This window comes from Medicago sativa, chromosome 7 (assembly GCF_051527215.1).
Source record: "Medicago sativa cultivar Bolivia chromosome 7, Bolivia_mono, whole genome shotgun sequence".
NCBI lineage: Eukaryota > Viridiplantae > Streptophyta > Magnoliopsida > Fabales > Fabaceae > Medicago > Medicago sativa.
Window position 1 is genome coordinate 67,377,028 of NC_140755.1, and position 22,095 is coordinate 67,399,122.

The 22,095-nt window shown below is 34.3% G+C and overlaps 1 protein-coding gene across 1 annotated transcript; it reads right to left on the reverse strand.

Annotated features, from left to right (window-relative positions):
• Positions 1-4,871: 4,871 nt before the first annotated feature.
• Positions 4,872-14,601, reverse strand: LOC146907909 (uncharacterized). The gene is made up of 5 exons (XM_085729190.1): positions 14,524-14,601; positions 12,967-13,117; positions 7,481-8,138; positions 5,924-6,092; positions 4,872-5,016 (listed from the first exon to the last, which is right to left on the reverse strand). The coding sequence occupies exons 2-5, from the start codon at positions 13,084-13,086 to the stop codon at positions 4,872-4,874; spliced, it is 1,092 nt and encodes a 363-aa protein (XP_085585316.1). The 5' UTR covers positions 13,087-13,117; positions 14,524-14,601.
• Between the last annotated feature and the right edge of the window lie 7,494 nt (positions 14,602-22,095).

The window sequence follows — 22,095 nt, forward strand, 5'->3', positions numbered from 1 at the left end:
TTGTTTCCGAGTAAACTCGAAATCCGTTAACAAATCCATCTAGCACTTGAACATGGCTTTCTTGGACATCTAACCTTGCACCTTCGCAGTCTCGCGTGCTATATTTTGCTTAATCATACCAATGCTTGCCCGTTGATTTTTCTTTTCTTTTAAAGAAAACTTCGTAAACTAACGCACAGGTCATTGACGTTGAAAATTTTTCTACTATATAAATATTGAGTTTAGGCCCCGGTCGTTACTCTAAAATCATAGAACGAGTTGATAACACATACGTGCCATCAACCTAGACTCCAATAAGTCTAGTCCGCTCTACGAGCGTCGTAGCAAACCGGTTCCTAAAAATCTCTTGTGAATTTTCAAAATGTCAACTTCAATTACCCATACGCGCAACACTTCCTAAAATCTTTTAAACTTGATAATTCAACTTCATGATGAGCCTTAGCAAGTCGATTAAGCAAAACATACGTTCGAGAGATACGTCATAATTCCACATAATCCGTGAACCTTGTGATTTCTCATAACTTTGCACCGCTATAACTTCTTACTTCATACCTCATGCATAAACTTCTGCGACTTTCCTTTTTAAACGCCGGAACTTTAATACTCTTGATTTTGGCTTGTTCTTGACTCTTGATACATTAACCTCCAAAGCTACCTTAAACCGTATCGATTTCGTTGATGGTTGCCCATGTCTTTCCTTTAAAAATCTTAGGGTATAATATGCATTCATTACTTGATGTCATAAAAGATTTTCTTTACATAAAAGTTTATTGTGAAGACATCTCACCAATAGTCATTACAAACCATAGGAACGAAATGGTAGGTTTCATAAAAACGAAAAGTTTCGTCCCAGGCTTGCTATTGGTGAGCTTCTCCAACTCTATTTTTCAGAAACATTCTTTGCATGAAATTCTTATTCTCAAGTATCCAATGCACATCATTTATTCCTATCATTATGAAATATTTTATAACATATGCATGGCAATCCTAAACCTTTTTCGATACAGTTCTTGGCACGTCGGAAATCAATGTCTTAATCCTGATAACATAAATCTTTCTCTTGAATCCTTAACTTTATTTACATATTGCTATTCCTGAGAACCTGCTGACTCCATCAACACATGTCGACTTCTCACTACCTTGTAACCTTGTTCTGACAACAACTCTTACCGAATCTTTCGGTCATGATTATATATATACATATATCCAATTTCTTCATTTTCAGGTACATGAAGGATCACTAACATCTTACCCGACATTGTCGGAACGTCCCTTCTTAACATGCCTTACATTCCCGGAGGATTCACACTTGTACCTGATTAGTTCACCGGCCACCTTTTGGCACGATAAAACTTCTTCATCACATACTTCATTCCTCCTGGGTCCTATTCAGCTCTCAGGCATCCATTCTAATCGTTGAATGCTAAATTGAGTTGATCAGGCTCAACTAACAACAACAACTAGAACATTTACCCGGAACCCAATGGTCCCACTTCCTTTGTTGTAATTTAATGACCCAAGGCACGGTCTGAATCGACCTGCTCTGATACCAAATGTAACACCCATACTAGACGTATCTAGAAAGTCTAGCATGTGAGTTGAATTTAGTACTGGATACATTATAATATACAACAATAAAAACTTCAAATGAATTTAATTACAACAAGACGCGTTCGTACATTATCACTACATCATATCTTGTCTAATTTAAGAATACATACATCCTTGAGATCCATATTCCTCATGCTTCGGGTACGAACGAGCTCTTGCTGAACAATCCATCCGGCTACTACCTTGACGTCCAACCTGATATCTGAAACAAATAAGGATTGGGATGAGACATAATGTCTCAGTGAGTTCCCCTAAATCCTAGGCTATAGGTAACCTCAGGGGAAACCTACGGTCACCACGTGTCTACATTACAACCTGACGGTTGATTATACATGTGTGGTCATGTTTCCTAGACGGTAGTGCATGCTAGACCCGTCTTAGGTTTATCTTACGTGTTATAGGTTTCACTTCCTATACGTGTCATGGCGGTCGAGGGGAACCTAAAACCGCATTGCCAAAGTTACACTCTACGTATCGAGGCCTACTCATAACATAATCATGACACGATTCTAAACCGGACGATTAGGGGAAACCTAAGATCGTCATCGGTATCATGTTCATAACTTGCTCTATACATAACTTGTACTTGCTTATAGCATCTAATGCTCTTATTCTTAACATGATCTTGCATGAAATCATTTCTACAAGCCATAACATAATCATATTCATATCATACGTAAACGTATCTAAGTTTATTCATTGGGTTAGCGTTGAACAAACAATTATTATCTTGGTTCATTTTACGGAGAGTCCCGGGTGGAGTAACCCCGAGTACAATCCCATACATGACCGATGTACGTACATCGGACTCCCTCGGTGTCGTACGGGTCCCTTGCGGCTTAAACCGTTCCCCTTAGGTCGAGAACCTCCCGTATCCCCCTGGCGTGGATAACAAGAGACACGAGCACCTACGTCTTGTTAATTTCAGTGACATGCGGGTCCCTTACGGCTTGAATCGTTCCCCTTAGATCGAGAACCTCTTGTATCCCTCTGATGTGGATAACAAGAGACATGCCACCTACTTAATAATCATAGTCTTGTCGTACGTATACTTAAACATATTCATACTTGCTTGCTTATTACCTCGGACCCTTGAGTCGATCCGATTATCGGTAAGTGCATACTTGTTCATGCTTGTACATTCCTAACATGGTGGAGTGATTAACTAATCAAACCACAACTTAACATGCTTGCTAAAACATTCATAATCATGTGCAAAGATAATATTCTTCGCGTCTTATCATTCTAAAGATTTATGCTATCTAACTAGTTCTTGACAACTAGGTCGAGGCTCTAATTTTCCCTTGCTTATGGATAACTTGCTACCCGATTCCTAACATGTGTCTCTCATATGCCATGCCTTACTAACATGCTTAATACTTACTTCATTTCATAAAAATCTTGCTTTCATTAATCATCATTTAGGACCTTGGTTTGAGGGGTTTACATTCATAAAAGACTGCACAAAAGATCCGGAACGAAATCACCGAATCTGCCTGAAACGAGCAAGCAGCACCAGAGGGCACTACTTACTCGCCTAGGCGAGTGAACTTACTGGGGAGGCGAGCTACTGCTCGCCATGGCGAGTAGGAGGCGAGCAAAACCCCCTGTTCGTCCTTCTAGCTCGCTGTGGCGAGTATTAACTCGCCGTGGCGAGTAGTGACAGTCCAGAACCCCTAAAAATGGTATTTTTGACCCAAAAACCTCAAACCAAGTGTCTCTATTCATGTTATGACCCTTGGAGGTCATAGGAAACATTGTAAAACATTTTCATGGCAAGTATTAGCAATTATAGCAAGCATAGCGAAAAGGGGCAACTAAACATATACTTTAAACCCTAGAATTTCCATGTTGTTCATATTAACCATTCATGGCATAAACATAATCCCAATGGGTGGGAAATCTATCTATGGAACTCATCTAATCAAGCTCTTGCATCATCTCCAAACTCCAAGCTCAATCATGCCAAAACCCTAGTTTTGTTCCTCTTGCTTCTTTGGCTCAAACTTTACCAATCTTGTTGTTCTTTCTTGCATACAAAGATACCTTGATTCTTGATTGATCATGAAGAAACCATACTTGAATCATCTTCTAACCCACCATGAATTAAACCCTTAGTTGTTCTTGCTTGATTCATCAACCCCATGAAACATATTCATCAAAAGCTCCCAAAACCATAACCCAAAGCCCTAGCTTCTTGCTCAACACCAAACCCTAGATTCTTGAATCATTTCTTGAGAGGAGGAATAGAAGAAATTAAACATAATACAAACTTCCCTTAGTTTGGAAGATCATAAGAAACATATCTTGGAAGCTTGGCATGGGAGGAGAAAGATTTGGAAGGTTTGATGGAGAAGGAGAAGGGGGAGAGTGGCGTGAGAGATAGAGAGAAGGGAGAGGAAAATGTTTTCCCACAAGTGAAGAGAGAGAAATGGATTTTGCCACCCAAAACATATAAATAATCATTTCCGTGAAATTACAATAATACCCTTGCCTCAAGCGTGTTTAAAACGACTCTGATGCTTTTCCCCTAAAAAGCTGACATGTCATAAAATATTTCCATTTACTTACTTTTCTTTGAATTAATTCCTCTGGCACAATCAACGGATAATATCTCGATACTGACAGGCGGGATATTACGGTAACAAATAAATTCATGGAGAAAAAAGTGCTTATCGAAGGCGGGACGTGAGGTAATGATAAAATTCGCATAACAAGTTATATCGTCATATGTGATGGGTATTTCTCTTTTACTAAAAACATTGATAGATTTTGTGGAAAAAATGATGAATGCATTTTGGTGAGGGCAAGGTGGAGCCACTAATAGGGGAATTAACTGGATGTCTTGGAATAAACTATCAATTCACAACAAATTTGGTGGAATGGGGTTTAAAGACCTCACCTCTTTCAATGTTGCGATGCTCGATAAAGAAGCATGTAAACTTATTATTGATACACATAGTCTGGTGTCACGATTGTTTGAGGCTCGATATTTACCAACTTCACATTTTTTTTGGGCTAATATAGGTAATAGTCCGAGCTACGTTTGGAAAAGTATTCTAAGTGTCAATGATGTGATGAAGAGTGGTGCACGGTGGAGTATTGGAACATGGAACAACATCCCTTTGATGGACCAACCTTGGTTAGCCTCAGGGGATAGTATTTCGGTCACACATGCATATAATGCACCATTTTGCTATATTTGTGTCAGTATAATAGATCAAACAACAAAATCGTGGAAAGAAGAGCTTATTTATTATTTATTCGACCTCAACTGCACCAAAGGAAGATCCTGTCTCTATGCTCATCAATCGAGGAATGTATACAATGTAATAGTAATTTATCATGCACTTCATAGGTTTTGATGGAAAGTTCTCCATGGAAAGCTTCCAGAATTTTGTGTCCCTTGATAGCGGATACAGTTTTACTAGAGATCACGGCTGTTACTAGAATTTTAGGGGCCTTAGGCATAATATGAGAAAAATGTTCTATATAATACATCATAAAATTTGTTAATTCATTGTTGTGATTTTATTAACTCTTCATTTCATATTTTTTTTCCGCTTTCCACTTCCAAATGAATGTTTTTTTAGGCAACATTTGAAAATAAATCAAATACTCGATAGACACCAAAACAGAATAAACTATCGTAGAAGTATAGAACAATAGCACATGTAAAGTAGACTTAAATATTAGCACCTAAGAATAATAACACCAAAAAAATAAAATTATATCAACACATAATTAAATAAATTTTAAACTTTTGGATGCAAAATTCTTCAATGTTAAAGTCATAACAACAATAATACATGATATAAAATTATTGTTAAACTTTTTAGAGGAAGCATAGACACACGAACTCCTTTGTATACTAGAAGTACATCATTCATTTCAATCAATTCAAGAAAGTTGACATTACTTTACTGATGTAATTTATTTTTTTAGAACCTTTGAAAGAAAGTAGGTCCATTTTCAACTAAAATATAATCTGTTTTGTTATTAAAATTATCCCAATTTATTGGATAATAAATATCATCAATTTATTAGTGCACATTATTAAGAACAACCAATTTTTTTTTATAGAGAGGGTGTATATAGAAATCTTTGTGCTATAAGGGATACATATAACAATTGCGTCAAAAGGGCAAAAACATTAACAGACTTTAGCCCAACCCTTCATCATGTCAATGTTTGGGGCCGATATATGAAATTTGCTACCCCCATAAACTGAAAAATTTCTATATACACCCCCTCCATAAAAAAACATTTGGACCCTGTACTTGAAAGGGCCCTAGGCCGTCACACCTCCGACCTATGGCCTAGGGCCGACCCTGCTAGAGATTCGAATTCGAATTGCTCTTCCATTGTCCATGATTTTGAAACATCTTCTTCCATGCTGTTAAACTTCAAACATGAAAAATTAGTATCAATCTTCACTTTTAAGTTCTTTCTAGCTTCACCGACATGTTTTTGAACGCAATCTAAAGGTAAATCGATTACCATAAACACAGGAAGCGGAATAAAATTCGATTTCTGATCATTACGAATTTGACATGATCAATGATTAGAATGTCACTTCTTGATCACAGCAAAGCAAAAAGCAGAGCCTCTACTCGTCCACACGAACGGTGCTCCTCTGATTCCCGATGCTAGCCAAACGATCAGAGGTTTGGGAGAATTAGGGTTTCTGAAAACGTGTAACCTTTGACTTCAACACAAGGGTTCTATTTACAGAAGTCCTAGTGTGCTTTGCAAGTCAGAAGTCACTATTGGGCTTCTGGAAGCCCATTAACGCATTTAGCCTTCTGCTAACTAATTAACGTTATTTTCTAAACGCACCCATATTATAAGTCTTACTTATATTTCTCCTTTTGACCGTTCTGTTGTTTGTGACCATATAGGTTCTTTCCATGTTGGCAATAATATTAAATCTTATATTTAATATTATAAAGAGTGAGAGGTAGCTAACAACACATCACTGCTACCCAAGTGACAAGAATGTTAAGTGATCTGACAGAACCTTTTTCCATGATAACGTTCATGTGTACAATTACTCCTTTATCCTCATATCAATATTGATCACAAGGCATAAATTTTGTCACCCTTGTATAGATCAATATTTATATTTCTTGATCCTGAAATATACTAAATAACGAATAAGCCCATTATTTCATATTGACTTAATTTGGCACGTCCATGCAGTTTTATAGTCATAATTCATCAAAAGGGCTAAAGATATATCTACTGTTACGAAGGAGGGACAAATCCCATCTAGGTCACTCATGTCCCTCAACATGATTCGTCAAGTGTTCATTAACCAATGTTATGGTCATCCTGTTACAGACATCGTTTGAATGACAATAAAGCACTTAAGTCCACATCTAGGGATCATAGTGGTTTCAGGTCTAAGAGTGGTATGCGCCATTATCATTGTGAGAATAGTTTATGACATTTTCACAACATACTATGTAGTACTCTCATGGTGGGTAAATCTAGTATAAATATTACTCCTAATATTTATACATATGTATAGACTTAATATCTCATATTTATGTATTTATGACCCATGAGATGCGGTCATCAGTCTACATACATAATAGTCTCTACACTTTATTATTATCCCATTTATATTAAAGCTTGACTACATATGCATTTAAGAATAGCGTTCTTTATGTTAATGTAATCTCATGATTAAGTCACAGTTAATATTCCATTACACGAACTATCTATTCTAGAACTATCTATTCTAGGAACATTATTAATCTTATAACAAATATAATAAAGAATACCATATATTCTTTAATAATAAAAATCATGATACATAGCATAAGTTTAACGTAAACTATTGACCTCTAGGGCTTACATCAACAATCAACTGATCCAGGATTGTCACATGAGCACGAGTCAAGCCTATCTTTTCCAATACTTTTTGCATTGGTTTCAGATAAAGATGGCATTGGACAAATTTGGGTGCCCAACCACTTCAAACAATCATCATTGTTATATTGTTTTATGTTTGTTGTTCCCTCCCACTTGGGAACTTCAGCTTGAAACCTAGGTCCAATGGGAACAAACGGTCTTGGAAGATGGTTACCCCTAGAAGGTAAAAAGTTCTTGAGTGATTGAATGAGATCCATGTCTTCCTCTTTTGGTTTGTCCTCTATTGATTTCTTTGCACTACAAGAACGAGTATTACCCACTATTAAATCTCTGGCATGGATATTCAAGCTCCCTTGGTTCATAAGATAACTTGATCCTTTAATAGAATCATTTGAGTCACTTAGGTGAGAATAGTCTTCCGTATAGATACCAATTTTTTTTGTTAAATCATTTTGAGCAAGGAAACCATATTCTTGTGTTCCTTGTAAAATAATCCTTTTTCCATCTGATAGTGTTGAACATGTGAGAGGAGGAGATGGGTTTCTTCTTTGATATTTGACATTTTCACTACCATATTTATCTTTACACGTGAGTTCATAACTAGTAGCAAATTCACCATCATTTATGCATTGGTCTAATTTCCTCTTCTGAAATAAAAAATAAAATAATTTTGATGCTATTATGAGTATAAAACTATTTAAAAATCTATCCTTTTTCTAGAGTTATTTTTTAAAAAAAAACCAAACTAGCCCATCAAAATTGATACCAGAAAGAATCGAACCTAAGACTTTGAGAGGAACACAATTCAAGGGTATAATACATTTACATTAACATAATTTTGTTACAACAAAATTATTTCATAAGAATCGACTATTTTCTTATTGTTGTTGATATGTCAATTACTTCATTGAAAAATAAGATTTGAGGAATTGAAGACATTTGAAATAATTTTGCATTTGTAAATGCTCAAAGAATCCACGATCTTATGACTTCCCGATACGAGTAAAGTTTTTTTATTTATATTTTACTAGCAAAAAGACGGCCACGCGCTAACTTTTGAAAAGTATGAACGGTGTTTTTTTATGAAATTTTAATTTTGATTAAAAGTAAAACTATTATTTTTTTTGCTTTCAAATTATAACAAATCAAACTAATCATGATTCTCGGTTTCAATTGAAACCAACAATATAGCAAAAAAATATGATCTAAATTCTCTCTTTTTTCAATGACACCAACAACAATCTTTATTATAGAAAAAATTGTTGTTTAAGGGTATAATCTTTATTATAGAAAAAGTTGTTGTTTAACGGTATAATTGGGATAATGAAAAAGTAAGTATAGACACACTCATCTAGTTTGTTACACTTTTTTAAATGATAAAGGAAAAACTTGGACATTTGTGTTTGTTACACTTTTATTTTAATATTTAAATTTATTCTTATCTATTTGTTACATGTGTTATTCGTATTGAAAATTGATGGCATTTTCGGAAAGAAAAGTTCAGCCAAAAAGAGCTGAAAATGGTAGTTTTCTTTATATATAGTAGAGATAAAACAATTGTAGATTTTCAATGGTGGTCGATATAGCCTAGTTTTATAAGGGCTGTTTTTTTTTTTAGATATGTTCGATATACCTATGGATCACTTTAATTAGCTTTGTTGGATTTGGTTTGACCCATCTAACTTCTTCGTTTTGTTATTCTTTTTTCTCTAAATTGCTATTTTCGTCCATTTACTATTTAATTAGTATCGCTTTGATCCCATAATTAAATTTTGTTCTGTTATAGTATTTTAAGTTGATCTCCGTTACACATTTTGGTCATTTCCGTTAGTTTTATTAAAAAGTGTCAGGGTTTGTTAGATCATCATCTTCATTCAACTTCTTCATCATCTTCCTCATCCACCTTCATCAACCTTCATTAAAAAAAAACTCAGCAATACAAAAACTGGAATTTTTTTTTTCATACAACTCGAAATCACTACCCCACCACCATCAACAAGAACACTCAATAATCATTCAAGATTTATTAAATCTAGTTCTTTTCTACCCATTTATCTATATTTCTCAAAGAATTATGCTCTTTACCCAAACGGTTCTGCTCATTACCAAAGTAAAAGTCCATAATGCCCCTACGTAACTTAACATGCGTTAGTGTATCTTGTACGTATGTTAAGTCACGCTACGTGACTCAACATGCGTTAGTGTAATATGAACGTGACTTAAGTCATGCATCACTTAGCACTAGCGCAAGTTAACTCACGCTAGTTGGCCGGTGAAGAACAAACGTTTTTCCAACTTTGGTCAGCTTTTCAACATTAAAGAAACACGTTTTTTTTACCACTTTCACACTTTTTTTTGACCACATTTATGTTAGATACAACCTAGGTTCACATTTCTACCTATAAATACCCTCACATACTTCCCATATTCCTCACATTATCTCCTCCCACTCTCTCCCTCTAATTCTCTTCTTTCTTTGTTTTTTTTTTCAATATTCTCTTTGGGGTAAAAAGTGATCAAAATTCGTCGGGGTAAAATAGTGAGTAGCCGACTTGGGGAAGTGATCGACCCGTGGGATAATTTTAAATCTGCTTTTTTAACCGCAGAAACATTTTACCGTAGGTAAAAAGAACTTCTTGTGGTAAAAAAAAAAACCACATTTAAATTTAGCCCAAGGGTTGATGATGTATTTTCCCCAAGAAGGCTGCTCACTATTTTACCCCACGAAGATTGTTCACTTTTTACCCCAAGAAGGATAAAATAGGTAGATTTAGTGAATACGTTCAAAATTATTGTATGAATAATTGTAATGAATAATTGTAATGTATGAATTATCAATGAAATGAGATATTGTTATATTTACTTTTATTTATATTTAGTCCATTTGCTTTTATTTATATTTAGTCCATTTGCTTTTATTAATTTAGTCCATTTACTTTATTTATATTTGTATTTGTTTAAAGAATAATATCGAATCAATAATGTAGAATAATGTTAACAAAATAATTTCGGAATAATGTTAATAAAATAATTTAGAATAAAGTTAAGAAAATAACTTAGATTAATGTAAACAAAATAATTTAGAATAAAGTTAATAAATTAATTTAGATTAATGTAAACAAACTAATTTACAATAATGTTAAGAAAATATTTCAGAATAATGTTAATAAAATAATTTAGTATAAATTTAAGAAAATAATTTAGATTAATGTAAACAAAATAATTTAGAATAAAGTTAATAAATTAATTTAGAATATAGGCCTTAAATGTAACCAAATTATTTAGTGCATAGGTTTTATATGCACTAAATTCAGTCAAAAACAGTAAAAAAAAAAAAACGTGTAAAACACAATAAAACCATGGTTGAATAACCGACCAAAGTCCAACAAACGTGTTATTGAGTTGTGACCACCGGCCTAACTAGCGTGAGTTAACTCACGCTAGTGTTAACATGTGCGTGAGTTAACTCACGCTAGTGTATATCCTGGGCGTGAGTTAACTCACGCTAGTGTTAATCCTGGGCTCAAGAACACGTTTTTTTGACTTTGTTCAATGCATTTTAATTGATTTTACACGTTTTTGATAAGTTTTTACACGTTTTTTGACCCTATTTATGGTAGATATAACCTATGTTACAATCTCCCCCTATAAATACACCCCTAAACTTCCCCATTTCCTCACACCATCTCTCATTCTCACTCTCTCCCCCCATGAATCTTCTTCATTTCCTTCTTTTTTTCCTTCTTTATTTTGGTGTAAAAAGAGAAAGAATGATAAGTAGTGGGAATGCTGGGGAAAATATAAGTAGTGAGCAGCTTTCTTGGGCAAAAAACCACATTGGGTAAAACTAAATGTGCAGATTTAGTTTTACCCTAGGAAGGTTGGTTTTCTTGTGGTTTATTTTTAGTTTTACCCCAGGAAGATAGGTTTTCTGGTGGTTTTTATTTTTTCGCAGTTTTAGTTTTACCCCATTGTAAATGTAATAAGAATTATATTAATAAAATGATATTTTATATTTATTATTTTTGTTTCTTTAGAATAAAAATTGCGATAGTTAAGTCACATTTATCTTATAACTAGCGTGGCTTAAGTCACGCAGCGTGACTTAAGTCACGTTCATGTTATAACTAGCGTAAGTTAACTCACGCCACGTGAGTTAACATGCGTAGGGACATTATGGACTTTTACTTTGGGAGTGAGCAAAAGCATTTGGATAAAGAGCAGAATTCTTTCTCAAACTCTAAAATCAACCCATTAAATCCCCGATTTTTCAAACAGAGAAAAAATTTCAACATGTAATTCCCTTTTAATTTCAATGGTTATAAGCAAGAAAATTGCTCTTCCCTTACTTGTTTTAGCTTGCGCCTAAATTGCTCTTCCCTCATCTTTGCTCAGATCTACAAATCAAACATCAATTCCCTTTTGATTTTCTAAGTTATTTTTATAGACATGATTTTTTAAATTTTTTAGGAATTAACAGAATTGTTTTTTTCTCTTTTATGTGAGTTTTGTTCATGTTTTTGCAGGGTTTTGTTGTTGTTGCTACTGATATTTTCTATTGTTTTTGCTACTCATTTTTCTAGTTGTTGTTGCTGCTGAGTTGTTATTGTTGGGTTGTTGTTATTGTTTGTTGTTGCTGCTAGATATTTTTTTGTTGTTGTTGATGGGTTTTGTTGTTATTGTTTGTTCTTGCTGCTGAGTTTTGTTCTTGTTGTTGTTGATGGTGTTCTTCCTATTTTCCAGAAATTGATTAGCACAAATTTCATCCAAAGACAAAATGACACTTGTACAAACCCTAACGTTTTTTTAATAAAACTTACGGAATGGACCAAAATGTGTAACGGAGATAAGCTTAAAGTACAAAAACGGAACAAATTTTAATTATAGGACCAAAGCAATATTAATTAAATAGTTAAGGGACGAAATAGCAATTTAGCCTTCTTTTTATTAATAATACATAGGATGAGGTGCATTTGACACAATCATAACTAAGATTTCAAAATATCGTATTATGGTGACTTGAGGTACCAATATAGTTGAGATGTCAATCGCCATAACTAATGCAAATATGATGTTTTGTCAAAAAAAAAAATGAAGTATTATGCAAGGAGTTCTTTTCTCAAACATGATCTAAGACCCATAATTTGTCAGGAACGGTGCTGCCCATTCCTGAGGTGTTCTTCTTTATACACAGGAACAAATTTTTCTCAACTTGTAACAAACACGGGTATAATCAGTTCCTTTCCATGTATTTTTGGGGAATGTGAGTTTTAAACTTCAAACAAACACATCCTAAATCTATATCATTTGTTTTATTTGAAAACCTGATATTCGGCCTAAGAACCGATTAACCCGAGGGATTGAAATTCACCAATCACTGGCGATACCCATTTAAAATCAGAACATGGCTTGCTACGAACACTATAAATCTATATCATTATTTGTAAGATTAGACTTAAGTAACAAAATACATACCTGCGGTTTTGTAGAAGTAGATTTCAAAAACATGTGATCTTTGTGCTTTTTATTTTGGAGTATATGGTGTGATGACTTCTTTCCACAAGATTTGGAAGCTGGACCTTTTGACCACATCATAATATCTCAAAAGCATTCACAAGCATCTTAACTATAAGAAATTTACATTTAAAAAGGAAAATATAAGAGACTTCTCCAAATAATACTAGATTGTAAAAGTACGACTCATATATATAAGACACTAAAATATGGCTCATATATTTAAACTGAAACGTAGCACTAGAATTATATTTATTGCTTGTAACATTGAAACCTAAATTCATCACACTAATACAAACGGGACTATAGTTGTTCTATAGTCAGATAGGTAGGCACCATTAGCCGAACTGCGTTACAAAGATCATGTATTCATTGCCTTTTATTTTCGTTTCTTATTAATCTTCCGTTACTAGTTGGTGTTCTAACGTAGATGTAATGTAACTATTAGATCCGAGCACCGAAGACATGTTCGGGCTGACAACAAAAATGTGTTGGGGAGTTTGAAAAAACGTCGAAAGCAACAAGTCAATGATCCAGAAACATAAGAGAGAAACATCACATTTCCACTAAAATCTTCAAGAATTAGGTATATTGATTACCTATTACCTCTTTTATAAGTCAAACAATTTACTTATTCATAAATGATGTGAAATTAACCACTCACACTTGAATCCAATAATCTCACCCTCAAGTGTGAGTTCTCACCTCTTATAATTGATCCAAGCTTGAAGATCCACTTTCACTCTCACCAAACGAGGCTCTAATACTACTTTGGTGTGAGAACTCATAGATCATACATACAAATGAGTTAGACACCACATCTTAATCAAAACATAACATATTAATTTATACTTGATCCAAACATCATGATCGACTTTCACTCCCACCAAACTAGGTTCTAATATCACTTGAAAATTACGCTTCTCTCTTATGAAATTGATCATTCCCTTGTATTGGTGACAGTTAACTGTCGCTCGACATTTTTCAGCGGCAGTTAACCACTTTTAAACCACTTTTAAGACTCATTCAATCACTTTTTAAGTCGGTTCAACCGATCTTAAAAGTGGTAGCGGCAGTTAACTGCCGCTGATGTAAGGGAATGAACAATTCTATAAGTGAGTAGCTTATAGAAGGGAATGAACAACTCTATAAGTTAGACACTTCATCTTAATCAAAACATTAACATATTAATTTATAGTACTTTCACTTGTATAAATTTTTATTTAGAGTAAAATTCAATGCATCAATTGATGAATTTTTAATAGAAAAAGATTCAAAACGAGTTTGAAGATTTTGAATGGATTAAAAGAATTTGATAATTATTTATAACTGAAAAGTAACATAGAGACTTGAGAATTATAATAATTGAAAAGTTAAAAACCAGATCTGAACAAAAAACCAATGGAAGATCAAAATCGCCTCTCAAACTAAATTCTTCAATTCATAAGGAAGAAAACAAAAACCATACAAGGCAAAGATGAAAACGAAGGCAAAACGAAAAATGAAAACATGACTCACCGCATATATCAAGAAGAAGAGTGCATGATTGAGGGGAAAAAACTAAAGAAGGATGGCTCCATTCAACAAGTAAGAAATGAGTTAGGGTAGGTAGAATTCTACTTTTATATTGAAACTAATGGGCCTACATAGTAAGTCCAATGGCAAAAAAGTCCAAAAAAAATCGGAAATTGCTTTTCTGACATACGAAACTTCCTAATAACACATGAAAATTCCTAAAAAACCCTCAGCGGTAGTTAACTACCGTTCATTAAACCGGCAGCAGTTAACTACCGCTGCGGCCAGCAGTAGTTAACTGCTGCGTTCGTTCTGGGATTCAACATCTTTTTCATCATTCAACCTATTTTTTTTAACATTTTTTCCCTATAAATACCTTCTCAACCTTCACCATTTTCTCCTCCTCGCTCTCCTCCCTCCTTTTCCTTCTACAACAATGTTGGTTTTTCATCATTCGTCTTTCATTTAAAAGAGTCCTCTTTGAAAATTTCAAGAGGTTTCTTTGAATTGGTTTTACCCCTGGATTTAGGGTTTAGGTTTCATGGTTTGTGGTTTTTTTTCTTTGTTTTAACCCAAGCGGAGGTTAAACAACAAGAGTGCAAAGGTGAGGAACAATTTTGGGTCATCTTGGTGTTGTCTTGTTTGAGTATCTTGGAGAAGAGTATCTGGAAGTCTAGGTTCAATTTTGGGTGCTCTCAAGTCGATTGTTAATGTTATTGGTATGACGTAGATGACTCCATCCATTAAGGAATAAATGTATGACGAAGATGTTATTGTTAATGTTAATGTTATTGGTATGACGAAGAAGATTTAGTTTTACCCCATTGTAAATGTATCATTATATTAATAAAATGAGATTTTATATATATTACTTGTGTTCCTTTATTTTTATTTATATTTGCATTTATTTTATGAAATAAATAAATTCGAATAAAAATTGTGTATTAAAGAATAAATAAATTTAAAAAAAGACTAATTAAACTCAGCGTGAATTCGAATAAAAATTGCGTATTAAATAAATTCGAATAAAAGTTACATTACAGTACATTACATTACATAAAGTTACTAAATATGTACTATCATTACATTACATTCGGGTAGGGATATGTCGTACAACACTTGTCTTACCTCTGAATTTGGGGTAAATTCAAACTTGCTAAATAACAACTCTCAAGCATTCACCCGGAAGTTTTATTGTTCCATTCAAAACAACATGTATTATGCAGAATCAACTATATATGTTATCACATCGAATTCCCTCATATAAGACTAGTAATCACATAAAGAATAAGGTCCATTCCGTGACACTCATCTTATATGAAAGAATTTGATATCATAACTTATATAGCCGATTCTGCATAATACATGTTTCGAAAGGAACAATAAAACTTCCGGGTGATGCTTGAGAACTGTTGTTTAGCAAGTTTGAAATTACCCAAATTCAGAGGTAAGACAATTGTTGTAGTTGGAAGGTGCATTCCCTACCTAATCACGATCTTATGGTGGAATCAAACTGTTGAGAATATCTTCAGTTGATCTCAACAACGTTACACACAGATCGATACACGGTAACATGTTGTGCTCCCAAAACATGTTCGTCACGTCGTCGTCGTTCGTTAATTCCACCCAACTGAATGAAATTCTTCCATCGTCGAACGTTGGACGTTTATACCAAACGTATTTCACCCTCCTTGTGTCTCTGGGGTTGAGTCATTGGTTGAATTCATTCAGTTGATCACCCATAAACCAACCAACACTAGTCTTTTCAGCGTGTTTTGTCCTCACTCGCACGCTTACCGGGAAATTTTCCGGTAGGTCACCCATCCAAAGGCTACTCCAAGTCAAGCATGCTTAACTGTGGAGTTCTTATGGAATGGGCTACCAAAAAGAAGATGCATCTTATTGATATAGGTAGTACCAAACAATTCTTATAAGCCTTCCTTCAACCATGTAGTCCCATACCTACACGGCCTCAGGATCCCTCTCATTTCGATGTGATTCGGTTCCTCTATAAGCTGTCGGGAGCCGCTCATTGTCGTGCCTTTTGCACCAGCGATCACTCCCTTGCCCTCGTCAGCCGTGGGTGTTACATGCCCACCAACTTCCGCTTGGTTCGTCCCCGAACCACACCGTACTGGGAGAGGTCTGCTCTGATACCATTTGTAACATCCCAGATGACTTTAAGCATTGCCGACTGACCCTACAAACCAACACGAGTCTTTTCAGTGTGTTTTGTCCTCACTCGCACGCTTACCGGGAAACTTCCCGGTAGGTCACTCATCCAAAGGCTACTCCAAGTCAAGCATGCTTAACTGTAGAGTTCTTATGGAATGGGCTACCAAAAAGAAGATGCATCTTGTTGATATAGGTAATACCAAACAATTCTTATAAACCTTCCTTCAACCATGTAGTCCCATACCTACACGGCCTCAGGATCCCTCTCATTCGGATGTGATTCGGTTCCGCTAGCCGCTCATTGTCGTGCCTTGTGCACCGGCGATCAATCCCTTGCCCTCGTCAGCCGTGGGTGTTACAGAACATATCGGCTATTGCTTCAAATCTACACAATAAGAAATTAAAAACAATCAATGAAAAACTCATTCAAACATTTCAGCAAACACTTGGAGTGCAAATTATACATAAACCCTAAAAAACCCAAATAAACCCTAAAAAATTTATAAAACTCGAAAAATATATAAATTTAAACAATATAACTTCATTATAACAAGTATTCATGATATTTGTTAATAGCTTTTCAGATCTATAACATAACTCTGTTAAAAAAAATCAAAATTTAAAAATTAAACTACAACTAAAATTATAAACATATATACCAACTAAAATTTATGATAATAGCCTAAGTGATTACTTACTTTTGATTTAGTGGCAAATTTTTTGGATGATTTGGTAGAGTTTTTTTAGAGAGAGAGTGTGTGTGATAATTTTGATTTTTGGAGAGATAATGTAATGAGAGAGTGGTTGTAAGGTTGCTTCTGACTTGGTTATGTATCACACGCAGCGGTAGTTAACTGCTGTCGGTTTGCCAATGGTAGTTAACTACCGCTGGAGGTAATTTTGTATTTTCCATGTGTTATTAGGAACTAATAGATGTCAGAAAAGCAATTTTAAAAAAATCAATACATTTTAAAAATAGAGTTATTATTTTTGAAGGAAAAAATTGAGAAGTTTTATGACCATGCTCACTTCCAATACCCCTTTAATTTGATCATTTTATCATTATTTAGATTTTATAATTCGAGAAATATTTGATGATTTTTCGGATTCTATAATTTGAACATTGTTTAGTCAGTTTTATCATTAGACATAAATTATTAAAACGACAAAATTTAAAGAGATATAATATAAATTAGCAAGAATTCAACACATTTTATTATTTGATTAAGAATTCATAATATATTTACATTAACATAACATTTATTACAACAACATATTAAACATCTACCGTTAAATTTGTGGTGCAGGAAGATGGAGGAAGAAGGAGGAAAAGAATTGTCATCGCTCTCGCACACCCTTTGGGGAATATGATATGTGAATACAAGACAATGGAGCGGAAGGAGACTCTAATGAATAACCCTAGATCCAGATGGAGGGTGCAAGTTTGCAAAGCAAAACAAGACCCTATGACCATTCATGGTATCCCTATAAGCTGACACAAACATTTGTATGAAAGGTTAATGGTGGAACATTGACATCATGAACGATTCAAAACAAATTAAGAAAGAAAAGAAGAGAATGTGAGTTAGAATGAAAAATTGTGAAGAATAAGAAGATATTTATAGGAAAAATGAAAACATCGACTTTAACGACAGTCAATGGAAGCTGAAAAATGTGGTCAACCTTGCTGATCAGTCAAAAAACACATGTTAAATGACCATGAAACCAACCAACTTTATTGATCAAGCTACCGTTCACAACATTCTGACATATTTTGGATCATATAAGTCGAAATAATTCTCAGATATTTCCCGTGTAAAAACTTGTACCTTGGAGGGTTTGGTACAATTCAATAAACTGAACCAATCAAGTACACGAATATTCTATGGTCCATATTACACCGATAGATTTTGTGGTCTACTACACACAAAAAATTCTTTGTGTTTGGTTCATTTGCAAACTACACCCTCCGGTCACTAATATAAGCAAAAGTTTGATTTTTAAATTCATTCATTAAATGATGTATGTAGTCTTTATTATAGACTACATACGTCATTTAATGAATGAATCTGAAAATCAAACTTTTGCTTAGATTAGTGACCGGAGGGTGTATACCACAAAACCATGAACAATTATCTATTCTTTGTAAACACCAAGATAACTGCAGTTTACTATAGCAGAGGGAAACCTAATCTATTTAGGGTCCATGTTGATGTCACATTGTCTAACTTGAAACTTGAAGGATCAGCTGGACCAAATAAAGAGTCGACTCAACCAAAGAGAGAGAAGGAGGGTGGACAATGTTGAGTATCGTCGGTCGTCGATCAAGTCAGATGTAAGCACCTGGTTCACCTAGATGATGCTCTGGAGCAACGATGATGTGAAAACCATGTTTTTTATGTTTGATCAGCATAGTTTGAAGTGACTAGCTGATTTAGACGCTGCCTTGGTCAGATCTTTTCATGATATTCGAAAAAAATTCGATTCAACCAAGAACCTACGAAGAAATTAAGACTCGCATAGATAAACATGATAAATGTTTTGGTTTGGCTGATTCATGATCTTGTTTGTGTTTAACTATGTTGTTAAAATTATGTTGTTGAAATTGTTATGTTTAATGTATGCTATTTTTGTAGTTGTTGTAGAATTTGGTTTAATTAATGACAATTTTTTTGTTCAATTATCTATGTTCAGGACATGCTCCATATTATATAATCTGACCTTTATCAAACCCTTCAAACTTCAAGTTTTTACACGGTTTGGAAAGTTGTCATAATATGGAAATGTTAACGAGTGTAACGAGTGTCCCAGGACACTTTTTAAGGACCATTTGTGGTAAATATTTATGAAAATGTGTATATTTAATGCATTGAAAATCAAAATATTTTACTTTTAAAAATAATAATTGATTATTTTAGAATGCTAAAAGAGTGTCATGAGTGCACTTGTGTAACAAGACCCTTTAGATCGTATAATCCAAAATATATGAGAATAAATTCAGATTATTATAATCTGAACTGATCCTAAATGTGGATTGTGCCATTGGAAGCAATGTTTGGACAGTTTATGGTGTGTTTAATGCATTTTTTTTATCGGTTTGGACATTTTAAATATTTTCTTTGATTGTAGTCACAGTCTAGGAACGCTTTGTGGCTATAACCTTGCATTTCTTTAACATTTTCATTCATTCTTCACTTTTTTTCTTAGAATTCATTTGTGAGTGAGTTATGTGATACCATGGTCACATCGGAACTATCATGGACATAATGAATAAGAATCATGCGTATCATTTCTTCCCTAGTCGGTAACTAGGCTTGATGTTAATTCCTAATATGTTTAGAGAACAAAGAAAGAAATAACGATGCAAGTTATGAAGTGATGGTCATTTCAGCAAATGTACTAATATGTATGATTTATATAAGTTTGTCTCAACGGGTATTGTGAAATTTCAGTTAGCAACCACGAGTATGATTAGGATTATGTAGCTTGAGGGGTTGCACTTGACAATGGTTGATTTACACGAACGAAAACCGTGATGATTGACTTGAATGAAAATCAGCAAAAATAATAAAAGGATTTTTTCAATGTTCAGGACTGCCAATTTGCGCCAGGGCATGGCAGTTTTGCGCCCAAACATGAAAATTTGCGGCCAGGCGCAGTGGGACAACAATATAATATAAAAATCCGATTTTTTTTTTGTTTTTAGCAAGAGTGAAGAACAAGGGTTTTACAACCAACACTAAAACCAGGGTTTAGAGAGAATTCTTAGTCTTTCTCTTGGTAAGAGCTCTAGGGTTGGGAGAATCATCATTGGATTCACCTTCTAGAATACTAAATCATAGAGTCTCTTGGTCACAGGAAGAGAATCGGAAAAAGGGCAGAATAAGGTTGGAAGATTTATTCTTGTAATTCCTTTTGTAATCTTTGGGTAAAGTTACTCTCTTGATTAGTGAAACGGAGAGAGCTGCTCTCTCGTCCAAAGTAGTTCATTATTGGGCCAAATTGGGTAAACGAATATTGTGTGTTTTTGTTCTTCATTATGCTTCTTTCTTCATATTGTTCTTTATGTTTGTGTAAGATTATTGTTGCATTCCTTTTGGTTTTAGTCGCCATTTATTAGCTCCACACATCAAGTATCAGTGTGACTCTATTTGTGTTCACAACAAAAACAGATAAAACACCAATTGGGCCATGTTCGATTTCTCTCTCTTTATTTCCTTGGTAACTGGATCTAATGTCTACGATTGCCTACTTAGTTTAATGACGTTTGAACAAAGTAGCTATACCAATAACTTTGTAATTAACACTCTTCTCCAATTACAATCCTCTAATGTCTTAAGTGAGCTTGTAACCTTTGAAGGTTTTAAATAGTGTCAAACTATTGTTACAAAAGAGGTAATAGATTATGTCTAAAGCTATTACAAATTGAACGATTATAATTAGGTCAAGTCCCAAAGCTAAGGTTGGACAAAGATTGGATTATGAACAACTGCAAATGCATAAAAAAACATGGCTTTAATACATGTTTCGTCCCTGCAATTAGGGGTCATTTTAAAATTGGTCCCTGTAATTGTTAATCCTGGCAAATTACCCTTTCAAAGTTTAATCATTTAAAATTTCGTCCCTACACCCACTTAATTACTGCCACGTTATCAAATTAGCAAAATGGCATGGAATGGACAAAAATACCCTCATCATCACTCTCAGAAACCTATCGTCCTTTCCCCAAGTTCAAAAATACCCTACAACCACTGCCGTCATCTTCTTCTTCTTCCTTCTCACCTCTCGTCATCTTCTCCCCTACAACCACTGCCGCTGGCAACAACACAAACTTCCTTCTCTCGGTCGAACACCAACAACAGTAACACAATTGCAAGGTTCTGATCTCGAAAACCTTCATGGTGGATTCAAAGCTTTCAATGTCATAATTTAACTTTCAACTCATGAAATTAAAACGCAACAATTCAAAAAACTGATCTTTCCTTTGATTAAAATGCATGAAATCATACAAAGGAAGAACATTAGATTAAATCCTATGATATGAACTTTCCCACCATCACCACCAATTTGATATTCACTTTTAATTTTTGTTCTTTCTTTTTTGTGTGAACCACACTGTCGAGTTCTTCTTTACATCTCGTTTTGCTTCTTCCAGGAACTTGGTGGAAAAATTCAATTCAGTGTTATTTTAGGTTGGATGTGGTTTTGTTTTCTACATGCCGGTTGAATTAGGATTATTAGAAGGTGAATTATTGTATTCGGCGGTTTATGAGAACATGGATTATGTCGGTGAATGATGAATATGTTTTTACGATTACAATCATAGAAAAATGAATCCTTAAGAGCAGAGTTTATCACTTCTTTTTCTTTTGGGTTTGTTGTTATGGAGATTGGAGATGG

Excerpts from the sequence above, each read along its gene's own strand:
- LOC146907909 (XM_085729190.1), bottom strand. The coding sequence starts at position 13,086 with ATGATGTGGTCAAAAGGTCCAGCTTCCAAATCTTGTGGAAAGAAGTCA. Across the intron at positions 8,139-12,966 it reads CTACTTCTACAAAACCGCAG|AAGAGGAAATTAGACCAATG; the intron begins GTATGTATTTTG and ends TTTTTATTTCAG. Across the intron at positions 6,093-7,480 it reads CAATCCTGGATCAGTTGATT|ATTGCGTTCAAAAACATGTC; the intron begins GTTGATGTAAGC and ends ATTTACCTTTAG.